This window comes from Nomascus leucogenys, chromosome 12 (assembly GCF_006542625.1).
Source record: "Nomascus leucogenys isolate Asia chromosome 12, Asia_NLE_v1, whole genome shotgun sequence".
In the NCBI taxonomy this organism is placed as follows: domain Eukaryota; kingdom Metazoa; phylum Chordata; class Mammalia; order Primates; family Hylobatidae; genus Nomascus; species Nomascus leucogenys.
The window spans coordinates 42010698-42029047 of NC_044392.1; the positions used below are offsets into that span (position 1 = coordinate 42010698).

At 38.2% G+C, this 18350-nt stretch overlaps 1 protein-coding gene across 1 annotated transcript in view; it reads right to left on the reverse strand.

Annotated features, from left to right (window-relative positions):
- Positions 1–12880, reverse strand: part of LOC100582113 (putative olfactory receptor 10J6) — a 143694-nt gene extending 130814 nt beyond the window's left edge. The window contains exon 1 of the mRNA XM_012511000.2: positions 12387–12880. Coding sequence (XP_012366454.2) covers positions 12387–12880 — 494 coding nt within the window. The remainder of the gene's footprint in view (positions 1–12386) is intronic.
- Positions 12881–18350: the final 5470 nt, after the last annotated feature.

The following is an 18350-nucleotide window of genomic DNA, read 5'->3' on the forward strand; positions in this document are numbered from 1 at the left end:
TTAAACTTTGCTGATAGTCTCAATATCAAATGTTTTTCTACTTTCAATTTTATTGATTTCTGCTGATATTTATTTTTCTTCTGCTTGCTTTGTTTTTCTTTCCCTAGTTTCTTATGACAAGGCTTATGTTATCGATGCCAAATATTTCTTCTTTTCTGTTGTATGCATTTAATGATTTAAATTTGCCTTCAAACATTACTATTTCTGCATGTCAAAAATGATAAGTTGTATTTCCATTTTCTTTCAGCTCAAAATATATTTTAAAAATTTCTCTTCAGACTTCTTCTTTGACCCATGTGTTATATAGAAATTTTCACATATGCTGGGATTTTCCAGCTATCCTCTGTTCTTAATTTCTGGTTTTAACTTCACTGTGGTCTGATAACATACACTGTATAATTTCTATTTTTAAAAATTGGTAAATGTGTGGTTTATGCTCCACAATGTCTATCTTGGTGAATGTTTCATGTGAGCTTCAGAAGAATGTGTATTCCACTGTCATTGGGTGGAGTATTCTATAAACATCAATTAGAGAAAGTGGTTGATAGTTCTGTTTAGTTCCTCTATATTCTTTCTGATATTCTGTGTTCTTAAACAGTTACTGATGAAAGGGCATGTAAGTATTCACCTATAATAGATTTGGCACTTTACCTTTTCAGTTCTAAAAGTTTTTGACCCATGTATTTTGATGTCTTTTTGCTCCAAACATAGACATTTATATATCTTTTCATCTTGTAGAATCAATATTTTTATCATTATGTTTTACCCTTTTTTATATTTCATAATCTTCCTAGTTCAGAATTCAGCTTTGCCTGAAATTAATATAATTGCTGCAACTTTCTTTGGATTAGTGTTAGCATGGTATATTTTTCTCCATTTCTTTATTTTTAAGCTGTGTACATGGATTTTTATTCAGATAGAAACTATAAACAACCTGTGAATGAATCCTGTGTGCCTCAAGTCTTTTAATTAAATGTATTTAGACCATTCATATTTAAACAACCTTTAAATGAGTCTTGTTTTTTATTCATTTGACAGTCTTTTAATTGAAGCAACTGTTTTCTATTTATTGCATTTGTTTTTTGTTTGTTTTCTTCTTTTTTGTGTTCTGTGCATTTTTTTAATTTTATTATTATTATACTTTAAGTTTTAGGGTACATGTGCACAACGTGCAGGTTTGTTACATATGTATACATGTGCCATGTTGGTGTGCTGCACCCATTAACTCATCATTTAGCATTAGGTATATCTCCTAATGCTATCCTTCCCCCCGCCCCCCACCCCACAACAGTCCCTGGTGTGTGATGTTCCCCTTCCTGTGTCCATGAGTTGTCATTGCTCAATTCCCATCTATGAGTGAGATCATGCAGTGTTTGGTTTTTTGTCCTTGCGATAGTTTGCTGAGAATGCTGGTTTCCAGTTTCATCCATGTCCCTACAAAGGACACAAACTCATCATTTTTTATGGCTGCATAGTATTCCATGGTATATATGTGCCACATTTTCTTAATCCAGTCTATCGTTGTTGGACATTTAGGTTGGTTCTAAGTCTTTCCTATTGTGAATAGTGCCGCTGTAAACATACGTGTTCATGTGTCTTTATAGCAGCATGATTTATAATCCTTTGGGTATATACCCAGTAATGGGATGGCTGGGTCAAATGGTATTTCTAGTTCTAGATCCCTGAGGAATCGCCACACTGACTTCCACAATGGTTGAACTAGTTTACAGTCCCACCAACAGTGTAAAAGTGTTCCTATTTCTCCACATCCTCTCCAGCACCTGTTGTTTCCTGACTTTTTAATGATCACCGTTCTAACTGGTGTGAGATGGTATCTCACTGTGGTTTTGATTTGCATTTCTCTGATGGCCAGTGATGATGAGCGTTTTTTCATGTGTTTTTTTGGCTGCATAAATGTCTTCTTTTGAGAAGTGTCTGTTCATATCCTTTGCCCACTTTTTGATGGGGTTGTTTGTTTTTTTCTTGTAAATTTGTTGGAGTTCATTGTAGATTCTGGATATTAGCCCTTTGTCAGATGAGTAGGTTGCAAAAATTTTCCCCATTCTGTAGGTTACCTGTTCATTCTGATGGTAGTTTCTTTTGCTGTGCAGAAGCTCTTTGGTTTAATTAGATCCCGTTTGTCAATTTTGGCTTTTGTTGCCATTGCTTTTGGTGTTTTAGACATGAAGTCCTTGCCCATGCCTATGTCCTGAATGATATTGCCTAGGTTTTCTTCTAGGGTTTTTATGGTTTTTGGTCTAGCATTTAAGTCTTTAATCCATCTTGACTTAATTTTTGTATAAGGTGTAAGGAAGGGATCCAGTTTCAGCTTTCTACATATGGCTAGCCAGTTTTCCCAGCACCATTTATTAAATAGGGAATCCTTTCCCCATTTCTTGTTTTTGTCAGGTTTGTCAAAGATCAGATAGTTGTAGATATGCGGCATTATTTCTAAGGGCTCTGTTCTGTTCCATTGGTCTATATCTCTGTTTTGGTACCAGTACCATGCTGTTTTGGTTACTGTAGACTTGTAGTATAGTTTGAAGTCAGGTAGGGTGATGCCTCCAGCTTTGTTCTTTTAGCTTAGGATTGACTTGGTGATGTGGGCTCTTTTTTGGTTCCATATGAACTTTAAAGTAGTTTTTTCCAATTCTGTGAAGAAAGTCATTGGTAGCTTGATGGGGATGGCATTGAATCCATAAATTACCTTGGGCAGTATGGCCATTTTCACAATATTGATTCTTCCTACCCATGAGCATAGAATGTTCTTCCATTTGTTTGTATCCTCTTTTATTTCATTGAGCAGTGGTTTGTAGTTCTCCTTGAAGAGGTCCTTCACATCCCTTGTAAGTTGGATTCCTAGGTATTTTATTCTCTTGGAAGCAATTGTGAATGGGAGTTCACTCATGATTTGGCTCTCTGTTTGTCTGTTATTGGTGTATAAGAATGCTTGTGATTTTTGTACATCAATTTTGTATCCTGAGACTTTGCTGAAGTTGCTTATCAGCTTGAGGAGATTTTGGGCTGAGACGATGGGGTTTTCTAGATATACAATCATGTCATCTGCAAACAGGGACAATTTGACTTCCTCTTTCCCTAATTGAATGCCCTTTATTTCCTTCTCCTGACTGATTGCCCTGGCCAGAACTTCTAACACTATGTTGAATAGGAATGGTGACAGAGGGCATCCCTGTCTTGTGCCAGTTTTCAAAGGGAATGCTTCCAGTTTTTGCCCATTCAGTGTGATATTGGCTGTGGGTTTGTCATAGATAGCTCTTATTATTTTGAGATACGTCCCATCAATACCTAATTTATTGAGAGTTTTTAGCATGAAGGTTGTTGAATTTTGTCAGAGGCCTTTTCTGCATCTATTGAGATAATCATGTGGTTTTTGTCTTTGGTTCTGTTTATATGCTGGATTACATTTATTGATTTGCATATGTTGAAGCAGCCTTGCCTCCCAGGGATGAAGCCCACTTGATCATGATGGATAAGCTTTTTGATGTGCTGCTGGATTCGGTTTGCCAGTATTTTATTGAGGATTTTTGCATCAATGTTCATCAAGGATATTGGTCTAAAATTCTCTTTTTTGGTTGTGTCTCTGCCAGACTTTGGAATCAGGATGATGCTGGCCTCATAGAATGAGTTAGGGAGGATTCCCTTTTTCTATTGATTGGAATAGTTTCAGAAGGAATGGTACCAGCTCCTCTTTGTACCTCTGGTAGAATTCAGCTGTGAATCCATCTGGTCCTGGGTGCTCTGTGGTTTTAATCAAGCATTTTATGTAACTCCATATTGTCTCAGCATACCAGTTTTTGTTCTTTAAAAAATATAATAGTTATCCTGGAGTATACAATATACATTTTAAGCTAATCTAAGTTCACTTTCAAAAAACACTCTGCTGCTTCACATGTAGTGTAGATATCTTATAATAATGATTATTCCCAATTCTTCCCAGCTACGTTTTGTTTATTTTATTTATTTATTTATTCTATTAACCAAGTACATTGCTACTATTATTGCTTTAAAGAAGCACACATACCACTTAACCTAAAATAAAAGTTCTAAAAAAACTAGTTTTTTTAGTTCAATTAAGAATAATCTACTCTCTTCCTTTTTTATGTTGATTCAAGTTTCTGACCTATATAATTTTTTTCCTCATAAATATGTTATTTTAGCATTTCTTGAATGGCAAGTCTTTTGGCATTAAGTTCATTTAGTTTTGCTTGTCTGATAAAGTCTTTGTTTCTCTTTTATTTTTGAAGAATAATTTTGCTCTCCAAAGAATTCTAGATGGCTGTGTTTTTTATTTTAACACTTTAAACATGTTACCCCACTTTTTCTTGTTTGCAGGGGTTTCTGATAAGGAGTCTGCATTAATTCTTATTCTCACTCCTCTATAGTTAAGATGATTATTTTCCTCTGGCTTATTTAAAGATTTTCTCTGTCCTTGGTTTTCTGAACCTGGAAAATAATATGACTCATTTGCTTAAGTGGAGTTTTTGTTTGTTTGTTTGCTTATTTTTTCGTAGGAGCATTTGGTTTACCTTGCTTGGTGTTGTCTAAGATTTCTGGATATGTGGTGTCATTCCTGTCATTAATTTTGGAAGGTTCTTAGTCATTATTATTTCAATTTTTTTATTACATTCTTTTGTTCTTCTCTTCCTGTTTTTCTAATTCCATATGTATACTTTTTGATACTTTCCCCCAGTTATTTGATGTTCTGTTTTATTTTATTTTCTTTTTTTCTTCTTGCATTTTAGTTTGTAAAGTTTCTGTTGACAAATTTCCAAGCTCATTTACTCTCTCCTTGGTCATGTTGAATGTAATAATGAGTCCATGGAAGGCATTCTTTATTTCTGTCACTTTGTTTTTGATTTCTAGCATTTCTTTATTATTCTTTCTTAGGTTTTCTCTCTACTTACATTGCCCATCTTTCTTGCATGTTGTCTACTTTTTCCTTTAGAGCCCTTATCATGTATTTTAGATCTTCATAGTTATTAAAATTCTCTGACTGATAATTCGAATATCTGTGACATATCTGAATCTGGTTTGATGCTTGACTTTTGTTTTCAGATTGTTTTTTTCTTTTCAGCATACCTTATAATTTTTGTTGTTGTTGAAAGCCATACATGTTGTATTAGGTAATAGAAAGTAACATAAATAGGCCTTTAATGCAAGAATTTATGTTATTCTGGTCAGAGACTTCAAATTCCTTTACTGTCCTTATTTTGTCTCTCCTTTTGACTTTGGGTTCCCATAAGTACTCTTCCTCAAAAAGTCTGCATCTGACACTCTCTCAGCTGTAATCCACTGTTATTATACTGGAACCCTGTTGGTATGGTGGTAATTTAGGGTGGAGGAAGTTTTCTATTATCTACTAATTAGTTCTCAGTATTTTAGTTGGCCCATGTCTCAAAGCTGTGACCATCACATGATTTTCTCCTTTAGTATATTTTCCCCAGGTCATCTCCTTTCCCTGCCTGCAGAATTGCCCATCTGTTCATTTGAAGTCCTGACCCGTGTTGACTATTTTTCCTTCTTAGTTGAGATGGAAAGGGTAAAGGTGACTGGATAGAAAGGATTCCCTTCCCCTGACCTAAGACTCTAGCAAAGTTAGTTTTCTATGAAATACAGGCCTTTGTTATGGAGAAGGATGTGAGTGTGTTTCACAATGATTAATTTTCCCTTCCCCCTGCCAGAGCCAGGAGGAGATCCTTTTTGAATCTTCATCATGAGAATCTGGTGAGGTTCTTGTATGCAAAATCCATGAAAGTGTGGGAGCTCCTATAAGACTGTGACCCCCAGAAATTTCTCACTGTCGAACTAGTCCATACTCAGCTCCCAGCAGTTCATCAGAATTGCCATTCAAGTACTCTAGTTTATGGGTCCAGTGCCTCCTGAAAGGAGGCAGATCTCAGCTGTATCTTAGCTGTAATATCTCTTCAGATATCCAGGTGGCAACTTGACTTGCAATCTCAGTTCTCTAATGGGTCCAAAAAAGTTATTGGCTTTTAGTTTGTCCAGCTTTTTCTGATTCTAAGGATGGAATGATAACTTCTAAACTCCTTTTCCTCTGATTAAACCTTAAAAAGACATTGTACAGATTGAACACTAACAGTAGCATCCATTCATTCCTAGTTTGGTTAGAAATAAGAAACTTAGCTAAAATTGCCCAGTAACAGAAAGCCTAGAGTCTAAATTGTTCTGTGGATAAACATTCTAAATCAAGAAATCAACAAATCCAATGAAAGACTAGAGAAATAAATTTGAAAAATATTTCCATTGTTTTCCTTCCTTCCCCCATTTCATCTTATATTTTACTTTCATCCTAAAAGCCTTTCCTCTCCCCACCTCCTATCTCCAGTCCACAGAATTAAACTCTGGTCACTCAGCTCCTCAATTCCTTTGAAAAAAGTGAGATAATTAAAAAGCTTGAGAAACAAAAGTGTAAAGTTCTTGACTTTTAAGTTCCAAAAGGTATACAGTAGAAGTATTTGCATGCACACTTGGAGAGCAGATTTTTTAATTTCTTAAACTAGATATAGCTTTGGGCTGGTCAAATTCAAAGGAAGGAACCACACAGGAGTGAAATTAGCAGTGAAGCACTGACCAGTCTTGTCTGAACAATGCAGGAAACTTGCTGAGAGTTTAGAACCAAGATGCAATGTCCATCTCGTTGCAGTTTAGTGAGGTTTGTTGACAGCAATCAGCTAGAAGCTTACTGATTATCCAGAAGTGGCTTAGCAATTCTCCCACCCAAAATACCTTTGTAGATAGTCCTTCATGAAAGATCAAAGAAAAAAGATAAAAGCCTCTAGAATACAAGAAGAAGAAGAGGTAGAAATAGTACAAGAGAAGAAGAGGAACATTAGAGAGAAATTGCGGGGAGAGCGGGGGGGTAAAAAAGAAAGCCCTTATATTTAGGCAAGCTGAGACAATATGGAACCAGCTAGAAAACTCTCCTCTGAGCCACAATAATGGAACAACACAGCATTCCTGAGGGCATGCTTTGCTGTCATTTCCAAAGAAGGCAGAAAATGTTTAAATACAGATGTGTTCAGTTATCAGGATGGAGGAATGCTGGAGCTAAACTTCAGTTGCTACACAGTAAATGAAAGGAACTTCTCTTAAGCAAAGAACAGTGCAATAAGGAGGACTGGGGCAACTATTTGGGTTTAAGTCATTCTGACAATCACCAGCTATATGATTTTGACTACCTATCAGAGTTACCCATGTCTCCTCTGAGCCTTAGTTTCCTAACAGATAAAGTGCCGATGAGATTATCTCTACCAATATCACAGACATGTGGTGAGGGTCAAATGAAAATGCTTTACAAACTATATGCTGATGCTGCTAACACATTACATTAAGGGTCCACAGGCCATAAGAAGCTAGAGTAAGCTCATTTCCAGGGCAAGAGTGAAGGAGCTATTGAGGCTAGGGGTCCAGAAGCCAAATGGGGAAAAAATGAGATGGCTTATAGATGGGAGCACAGCCTATTCTGAAGCTATTTTGAGGATCCTTGAAAGCCTCAAGATTGACATCTAGAAACTGCAACATCCATTTCTAGTCTTTGATAGGAAAATTCTATCGCCAAAGAAAAATGCATACTCTTTCTGCATACTCTTTTTCTGTTTTCCCAACCCTGTTGAATAGATCTTCCTATTTACTTAATCTAATCTACTTTGTTTAGAGTATGAAAGTTTTCTTTTAGTGAATACTGGGATCCCATGGTGGACTTTGGTTAAGAGCCCATTTTTACCAATCACTTCTCACAGCTACAACATAAGGAATGGGAAGGCTTGAAGTCAGTAGACTGAATTCAAGCCTTAGCTCTCTCATTCATTAACTCTCTATTCCTGGTTGAGTTGCTTAAATGTTGTGACTCTCAATTTCAAGAGGTCTTTGTGGGTGAATCATTAACCTCTATCTCAGTTCAGTGGCCTTCAGCCTTATATTGTGTCTCCCTACCCCCACCCAGTACAAGTGCATAGGCTTTCCTTTGGGCTTACAGATGTCTCAGAGATATATGTCTGTAGATTGCTGGGGAGGAGGGAGTGTGTGTCCAACAGAAATATTGCAAAGGCATTTAACATATCCTAGCCTCAGTTCTACTAGGCAGTGAGTCAGTGAGGTACTCATGCTTTCTAAAGTCTTCGGTGGCATCCACAGAAATAAGAGTTTAAAGTTTGAGTTGCTGGAAGTTTCCTTACAAAAAAGAGTCCTGCACTACCATAAAGATCTCAAATCCCTCTATTGCATGATCTGTCCCTTTATTGCTAATGGTGTTTAGTATGTGCTTGAAGAGAAGTGAGCCGGGTGACTGGCCAAGAACCTGTGTTTATTATCCTTTATTTATAATTTAAAAACATCAATTGGAACTAAAGCTTTCTTCCTTCTGTGCTCTAGTTTAGCATTCATTAGTCTACCAAACATGTATATATATATATATATATTTGGTGTATATATATATATAGTCTACCATATATATATATATGCTATGTTAATATATATGATATATATATATATATATATATATAGCAGTCTCTCTGTCCACAAGCCAGACACTTGGCATAATTGACCACTTATTCCCAGCAACTGGCTCCAGATCTAACGCAACACAGTGTCTACTGAATTCTTGAATCTGTTTAAGTAAGGGTTAGGTTTGCTTGTGGAGCTCTAAATGCCTTTCTATGATTTGTTTTAATATTGCAGAAAATGGATACTCATGTTCCCTAAATTCTTAGCTGGTTCTGCATGAATAAGACTTTACAGCTTGTGCTGTGCTGGAGATGGTCTTCCTCGTGAGTCCCCACTGGCTAGAGTAAGGGTCCCAGGTGGGCCTTTTATATAGGACCTCTCTTGGAAAAGCCTCGGGGATGAGGTTTTGATTTATTTGGAATGTTTGAGGCCCCGGAGAATGTAAATTTTGCCTAGTTTGATTTCTCTAGTACATCACTATTTCCATTGTGAGTCGCCCTTGGGTGAGGACTTATTCTAGGAAAACAGAAAATGCCAGCCAAATGGCGCAAGTTCAAGTTCTGCCTTCACTCCTTTTTCTGTCTCAGTCTTATTATCGTATAATGAGAGCCTTATCCTTGTCTCCCTTGAGATTGTTCTGAGGACCTAGTGAGATAATGGTTGGGAAATTGTCTTGTGGCAAGGGGCTACAGTATGAAAGCAGTGATACCGAGCATGAATGATGACTAAAATAATTCCAAAAAAAGGGAATGTTGAAAACATTTGATTCCATAATGTCTGACTGTTAAGCTATTCTGTTCAAACAAGATTTCTGAAAAACCTGGGTGACAAATGTTCCAAAATTCTATGGTGATGAAATGTTCTGAGTGAAGCCCAGCAGGAGCTGCATAGCCTTTGGCCCCAGGAGATAGCACTACACACAGATCAAGGCAACCTTACTGTCCAGGTAACAGGCATTTATTTCACTGAACTTCAACATGCAAGATCCATTCTTAGCTTGATGAGATTTAGCTTTATATAGATCAGGAAAAAATATCCCGAGGCTTACATTTTTGTCATTAAATATTAAGCATACTTTGTTCATTTCTCCATCACATTGAATTATGGTGAGTTCTGCATAAGCCCATCTCTCTTTCAAGACTGGAAACTGTTTAAGGGATAGTACAGGGCTTATTTCAAGATTTTTTTATGTCTAGCATAGTATCTGGCACATAGTGAAGACTTTATGAATGTTTATTGAATGACTGGTAAACACTTCATGAATGTTTACTTAATGCCTGTCAAAATCTTTACCAGCAATGTTTTGCTTTTAATTTTTCATTTTTTCTCTTGTCAGTTAACAACTTTTCTTCGTTACTTTTAGCCACCTTATAATGTTCTTAGAGAACTTTAGATATGGTTTTATTTTTGCCATTGACCTTGTTAATCCTGAAAAATGCCCTAGTAGTTCTATTATGGTCTGGAATGCAGATACATGTGTCCTTTGGATCTCTGCTGTTTTTGTTTGTTTGTTCGTTTGTTTGTTTGTTTGTTCGAAGGCTTTTCTGATTAAAGAGTCCACCCTTTCAGCCTAGTAGAAAGTGTGCCCTGAGATCATACTGCCACCAGGTCTGAGGCCTAGTCTAGTCACTGATTTAACAGCAAATCCTTATTCTTCCCTTGGTGCTCATCTGTATCTCAAACCCCAAATCTACATGACAGTTCTTGGACAGCTTCCTCTCCATGTTCTCTATGACTGTCTGATTCAGCTTCATCTTAAGTACATAATTATTTCTGTGTATTCTCCCCAATACCTTAGTCACATTTTCTTTTTACTCATGAGTTTTTTTGGCCTGGAGTCCAAAGTCCCCCTCCCCCCATACGGCTTTTTAGATCTCTCAGGGGAGCTAAGTATGATAAAGATGTTAAGAATTCATATAGATGCTTCACAAACTGAATCCTAGTTCTCCTAAGTCCTGGGTAGTTCCCATGCTTAAAAGTAAAAACTGGCCAGGTGCAGTGGTTCATGCCTGTAATCCCAGCACTTTGGGAGGCCGAGGTGGGCAGATCACCTGAGGTTAGGAGTTTGAGACCAGCCTGGCCAAAATGGAGAAACCCTGTCTCTACTAAAAATACAAAAATTAGTCGGATTTGGTGACGCATGCCTGTAATTCCAGCTACTCAGGAGGCTGAGACAGGAGAATCTCTTGAACCCAGGAGGTGGAGGTTGCAGAGAGCTGAGATTGTGCCACTGCACTAAGCCTGGGCAACAGAGCAAGACTCCGTTTTAGAAAAAAAAAGTTAAAGCTGAAATTCCTTAATTTGGCATATGATGCCTTAGAATATGACCCCAACCTACCCTTCTGGTTTTATCTCCTTCAATCCCCACCTCCTCCATGTCCTGGAGTCAGCACAACTGAATCATTTTTCGTTCCCTGATCGGTCCTTTTGCTTTCATACCTGTAGCTACATTGTTTCTTCTCTTTGGAATTCTTTCTCATCATTCAGACAATCTCTTGTGTTTTAAAAACAGTTTACATCACAGGTCCCCTCCTCTTTAAAGACTTCCCTAACAATCTCCAACAGTTTCTCTCTCTTCCCCTTTCCCTTTCTTTATTTTGCTGAGTTCTTCTTTAATTGTTTGTAAATGCCACTCATCATAAAGAACTGAAACCATACTGTCAAATGCTTGTTTTTACCACTAGGCTTGTAGCTTCCTGAAGCCAGACAAGAAAGCTTTTTTAATCTTTATTTCTCCAGGACCTAGCACAGAGGCTAGTTCATAGCTCTTGCCCATTATGTGTTTTCTGATTTAACCAAATTTGAAAGGATCCAGGAGTATCTCAGATTGTGCCCTCAAAACACTGTCACGATGACTGTAGAAGTGCCAGCATCTCTAATTAAACTGTGTATGCTCACCATCTTTAATAAGCAGTTTTGCTAGAATCTGGGATAAATTAACACATCCAGGAGAGAACATCTATTTCTCCTGGGCTATCTAATCCTGAGGCCTCTCTCCTTCCCCACACAGTAACTTATTACTTGACATGTCATAAACATACTCCAATAGGGAATCCAGTTTTAGAAGCCCTGGTGCTCTAGTATAGGAAGAAAGGGATTGTAGGACACAGATTTTAAGTGTGTCTTGGATTCTATTTTCTCAAGGGGCTTTCTATTGCCTTCATTAGGTGGAGATTCACAAAGAAACCAAAAGGTCAGTAAAAAATTTCTCAGCCCACACTACTTTCTGACCTTTTATTTAGCCATATCTTATCTTTGTTTTTCTATTTATCCCCCAAAACAGGGATAAAACTCCATCCAGTAACTTTATTTAAAGCTTCAGACTCCCAGTTGTATGAAACTGCTATTCCTCTTTTGCCTCTTATTTAAGGGGCAGGTCTCTAGGAGCCAAGGGTTTGTGAGTTTACACCTCATATTCCTGCCTAGTGTGGATGTTGACAGCCTCAGGAGAACTCTTCCTAAATGGTCAGGAAAACTTCCCACCAACAGCCCTGCACAGAGCATCTTTGACCTCTTTGTTTCTCAGGGTGTATACCACAGGGTTCAGTAGGGGAGTGATGACAGTGTAGGTCACTGAGATCAGCTGGTCATGATCTCTGGTGTTCTCTGACTTGGGCTTGAGGTAGGCAATGGAGGCACAGCCATAGTGGACAATGACCACAGTGAGGTGGGAGGCACAGGTGGCAAAAGCTTTTTTCCAGCCCTCAACTGAAGCAATCTTGAGGATTGTAGAGATAATGAGAACATAAGAAATGAAAACCAGACCCATAGGTACAACAAGCACCAGCACACTGATAATCAAAGTTAGGATTTCATTGACAGTGGTGTCAATGCAGGAGAGCTTCATCACAGGTCGGATGTCACAGAAGAAGTGGGACACCTTTCTAGCACAGAAGGGTAACCTGAATACAGATGTCACTTGTGTTATTGCTACAATCAGCCCAATGTTGCAGGCCCCCAGGACAAGCTGGATACGCAGCCTCTTGTTCATAATAACCATGTATCTCAGGGGGTTGCAGATGGCCACATAGCGGTCATATCCCACTGCTGTGAGCAGGAAGCAGTTAGTGATGCCAAAGGTTACAAAAAAGAACATCTGTGTGGCACACCCTGCCAATGATATGGGCTGGCTCATACCTACGAGGCTGGAGAGCATCCTTGGGAGAAAGATCAATGTATATACAGTCTCTGAAGTGGACAGCATGCTCAGGAAGAAGTACATGGGTGTGTGAAGATGATGATCAATTCGGATGATGGTCACAATGATGATATTGCCTGCTAGGATTAAGATGTATAGTGCAAGGAACATGCCAAAAAGGGTGATCTGCTGCTCACGGAAGCTGGAGAAACCTTGGAAAACAAAGTCAGTGATGAGAGTAAAGTTCTCTCTTTTCATTGATTGGTTCCCAAATCTGAAACATAAAAGCATAAAAGTCACATAGTCTCAGTAAAGCAGTAGAAGCACATTTCTGAAATTGATTGAAGTTCAATAGTTCTCAGTTACAAATCTGGTGATATATTTCCTAGTGGATTAAGTTAATCCCTGGGTTTACTTATCTTTACTTAAAATATTTTTACTCTGTGACCATCTGTTATAATTTTCCATGCATCACAGAATCATATAGTCTCACTTTTTCACTGCATAACCATACATGCTCCTACTTCATTTCTACTCTTCCTCCCTGACATCTGGAACGGCTCCTCTTTTCTCCTCTTATTTCTTTCCTACTCTTCAGAGATGAGTGCACATTTTCAAGCCTTCATAAAACCATATTACACTCGGAGGTTCTCATGTTTATTTGGATTATTTTTACCCCATTATTGCTGCCTCACCTCACACAAACACTTAGCAACTTTATAATACCTTTTATATCTTTTCATATTTCACTAGCTCCAAATTATGCATGGATTGTGTGCTTGAAAATAATTAGTTTAGGGATGGACTAGTGATGTCTTTTCTTTCAAGACTATGAATCATCCCCCTTGCACATCCTTTAAGAAGTAGAAGCAAAATAGAAAGGTTCATCTTGTCTTCAAGAAGAAAAAGGAAAATCTTAGCCAACCACCAGCCTCTCCCCACTTCTGTCTGAGTGATGGAAGTCTGCTGACAGTTCAGAGCACTGATTCACGTATGTTGTAAACTATGCTACATCTTTACCTTCCCTAAACTAGAAGGCAAATTTATAGCCAATACAACTTTGTGAGTAAGCCTACACCCACTCTGCAGAGATAAACAATTGTATCAGGAAAGATACAGCAAATTTAAGTGTCCCTCATTTAAAGCAAAAGCAGACCCTGAATATAAAAAAACAGCTACACCAAAGATACATCATTTTGTTGAAGGAAGGGGATCAGTTCAATTTATGTAATATTTCACATTTTTATCTCTTTAAACAGTAAGCTTCTGTAGGGTATTTAAATTATATTCTGATTTGCTTATGCATATTCAGAAAGAGAAGTTTTGCATAAAGTAAATCACATCAATGATGAAGGTTAGTATGCATGGAGACTTTCTTCAAGTTCATAAAAATCTATTTAAAAGAAGTTGATGACCAGCTGTTAATCATTTACACTAAGATGTTAAAAAGAAAGTAAAGCTGCAATAGAGAATATTTTCCAATAAAGTAAATCATTTGATACTAAAATATATGTCTAAAGACATATATTTTATGTCTTCTGTGAGGCTTCTGAGCAAAAACTATGTAGTAGTCCAGCCACGGAATGGTATGGTGCCACTATGGTGAAATCAGAAATGCTTGGCTGAGCTTTTAACTGTTAAAATAATGAGCACAGAAGCTCTTGGCCATTCACGATGTGAAATGTCCTGCAAAACTTGTGGCGATTCTGCCCAAGGAAGAATTGTCTTATTCCAAATACCAATAGAGTTCCTATTGAGAAACACATGGCTAAAATATCATCTTATCTGGCTGAAACTTGTCTGTCTTGAGGTAGAAGAACGGCTATTATGATTTGGTTAGCATCCTCCCCACTCTTGGAAGTCTTTAATTCTTCAAAGGAAATGGAAGGAAGAGCAAATATAGCTTATGAAGACCTGTCCAGCTGTGATAGGAGCTGAAATACTACAATAAATTAAAGTCAGCTCATATGTAATGAGCCCCATTTCAGTCCTTCTTCTAAAGACCACTCACATGACTCTGCTTAGCACTGAGGCACAACGGGGAAGCTGGGCTGGAGGAGGCTGAGGAGTAAAGATTGAAATATCAGGCTCCCTTGGCCACAATGGATAGTCACAAGGTGACCAAGGTGAGCAAGGTGACCAAGAGTGCCTACGGCAGGAGCAGGCAGGGCATAAACACACACTAGTAGGAATATAGTCAGGTTTGAGAGGCATAGGCATTCTTGATAACCCCTCTGTGTGGAAAAGTCTTTGAAGCCAGAGGAGATGCTCTCCCAGGATCAGGCAGCTGGGCTTCTGGGGGTCACTCCCTGAAGACATTCTGAGAGCCACCCCCCTGGGGCTGGGAGGATGCAGGTATCAGGTACCTGGAGGTCTCATTATGTGTGAGGCTCATTTACTCGATTCTAAGCTAGTGTTTGGGGAGCCTGGGAAAAGTTTTTGCTTCAAGTTGAAATAATATTTGAGGAAGCTGGTTTATTTAGTTGATTTTTAATTGTTTGAATAAGCACATTGTGAGTGTGTATATATGCATGTGGTTTATTTTTTATTTTTTATTTTTTATTTTTTTACAGATGTGTCTTAGAAATCCATATTGACAAATCTAGGCAGCTCAAGCTTAGAGCCATACCACCTTGGATTTCAGGAAGTTTAGGGCCTTTTGCTTCTAGGCAGGAACTCTATCTAGTATAAGAATCTGGTTTTCTTTTTGGAATAGAAGTATTTAAATATGGTCATCATTCTGCAGAAGGCAGTTCATGCTGCCTGTCCTTGCCCTGTGGCATTAAGGATTGGAAGTACACCATCTTTAGATCCAAAGATTCTCTCCTGGAGGCTAGGAAACAAATTAGCTTTTGAACACTGTTCTCTTTACCCAGATTTTTCTTCCCTTTATTTGGTAAGCTTCTAATTGTCTGTCAAGACCCAACTCCAAACTTACTTCTCACTGAATACTTTCCATGAGTTGTTTACCACTTCTTTAAAAATTTCTGAGTCTTTCATGTGATATTTATCTGTATCCATTCATTCTTTAAGCACTTGGCATATGTCAGGCCCTGTGCTAGTTGCTGGAAATACAGAAATGGATGAGGTGCTGCACCAACCCTTCAGGAGCTCAGGGTTTAGTTGCAGGTGATAGACAATCATAATAATTGAAATACAACTGTAAGTGAGACAGGGGGGAGACAGTCCTTCATTAGACTCAGGTTGATTATGAAAAATTACATTGTGTAGGTAAAGTGAGAACACATTACAAAACAGTATTTGAATGTATCACTTTTAAGAGCCTCTCAAGTGATTCTCACTTATCTCTCCTGTTCTTAGACTCTAAAGTTCCTTAGCAACTGGCCTCTTAAGGAAGTGATTCTTTTTTTTTTTTAAACCACTAACCATTTTTTTCCCTTTTCAGGTCTTTCTGGTGACTTTGCTTCCTTGTTGAAAAAAAAAAAATACCCTGCACTGGGATTTGGTATATTGACCTGTGAGTGGTGTGAAGATGGATTTGAATTTGGCAAAAAAGAGGAAGAAAAACCAGCTAGGCTGCTGATGTAACAGAGATAATTGGGATTGATCTAGAGGGGTGGCAATTGGCCCAGAGGGGAGGGACACATGTGAGAAACATTTGAGGGAAATCAATAGGGCTTGTAACTGAATCAGTGTGTGGCTCAAAGGACAGGAAAGAACCAATAATTTCATAAACTGCTCTCATCAGGTTCATTCATGCCAACTCTCTGATTATTTATAAATATACATAGCTTCTTCTTGTAACAGATGAAGCAAAGAAAATGATCTCCATATTAACGGTTCATGATCAGATATCATTGGTGGCTATGAGATCTCAACAGGAAAGGAGTGGAATTGGGCAAAAGAGCTCAAGCCTTTATGATACTATTGCTTTGGGACAAATTAGGAAAACTGTAGAAATGGGGAACTGGGTTGATGATATAAAAATGTGGTATCTGGCAAAAAGGACAGGTATGCCACTTCAGTAGCAATTAATATTTATCAAACACTTTCACAGATTTTTGTCTCACATAAGCTTCCAAATAACCCTCCGAAGTCAGTAGCAGTATCTAATTTTACAGATTAGGGATGTACAGAAAGTCCAATCTGCCACCAATAGCAAATATATTGGGATTTTATGCTAGAAAAAAATGAACACATGTGGAGTGACTATAGAAACAAAGTTGGCAAAACAGCCAAAAGAACCTAATGCAAAATCTTCTAGTTCTGCAGACTGCTTTATTTGGGGAACAGATTCCAGTAGTTCTTATAGTTTGTTTATGGCATTCAATTTAGTTTAGGATCCTGGGTCTAGACCTCTTAAGAAGGCTTTGGAATTGTCAATGGGAGTCTTTCAGGGCCCCGGATAGGGCTCAAAACAGATTTAACTGAGGTTCCTAAAGTTAGGTCTACTCTCACACCGTCTTCCACACTATTTCTGTCACCTAGAGCTGGCGTGTCCAAATTGTCTGTGTATGAAAACCCCTTTTTACATTCAAATATTTCTTGGATCTCCAAATTGATAATATTTGGATAATAATAGTTGTGCTATTTGTACCTATTGAAAGGAAAAATAAGTTCTGAAAAGGAGAACTATGAATTAGTAATTGGCACTTTCAAGTGAATTATGGTACTTTAAAAAATACTTGCAGATGCTTTTGTCAGTATTTATTCAGACTGCATGTGAGAATTGATGCACACAGGAACCCTGGGACTTCTTGCAGTGACTCTGAGGCAACTAGGAGAGAAGAGGGAATGATGTTATGAGAGGTATTTGGCAGGTCAGTAAGGAGGGCATAAATAAAGGGAATCTGGAGGAGAAATGCAGACAGGTGCTCTTAGTGGTTTATTAACCACAAAAAGAACACTCGGAGTGAAGTCTGAGTGATTTCCCCATAGACATAGATACCACTTTGCTTAGGTCTAGTTCCACATAAGCAGAGCCTGAAATAAGGTCCTGGGTATGTCCAGGAAGTAATACTTGGCAGACCCTGGGAGAATAGTTTCCTTTTACTGGAACATAGGATCAGGGACTATAAGAGAAGCCCAGTTACAAAGTCAAGACCTCCTGGGTAAAAGGGAATTCTATTGACAAAGAACAAATGAGAATCCTATTGTTAAAGCTAGGGCTCTGTGTCCATATCAAGAGTGACTTGACGTTGACCTCAGAGTGACCCAGGGAGCAATGTCTGTGGAGGGTGCTGGTGGAGAAGGCACTGAGAGCTTTCCATGTGCCAGGGAATGGTATGTCCATAACATTGTTGACTTCTCACAGCAACCCTGGGAGTTGATATTGTCAGCTTCATCATGCAGATAGGAAATAAAAACCAGGGAGGTTAAGTATCATAACAGGACACATGCTTGTAGTGGCGGATCTATGATTGGGAATGCATGCTTCTCCGTTCAAAGCCTGTACGCTATCTACAATATCATACTGTTTTAGCATCTCCTACTCAAGATCATTGGTTCTTAAAGTTGGGGTTCAGGGTAAACAATGACTGTTATTCAGTACTTGTTGGCCCACTTTAGACTTCCTTTCCTATTTTCCTCTTTGGGGTTGTGCTGAGTGAAAAAGGGACGCACCAAAGTATTTTAGGAAAAGGAATGTATTATAATACACTATTTCTAAACTTCCAGACTGATTCCAAAGTCCAAGATATCACGAATAGGATCTGAGATATGTGTAAATCCACAATTTGGGATGGGGTGGAGGCTCCTCATTTTCCTA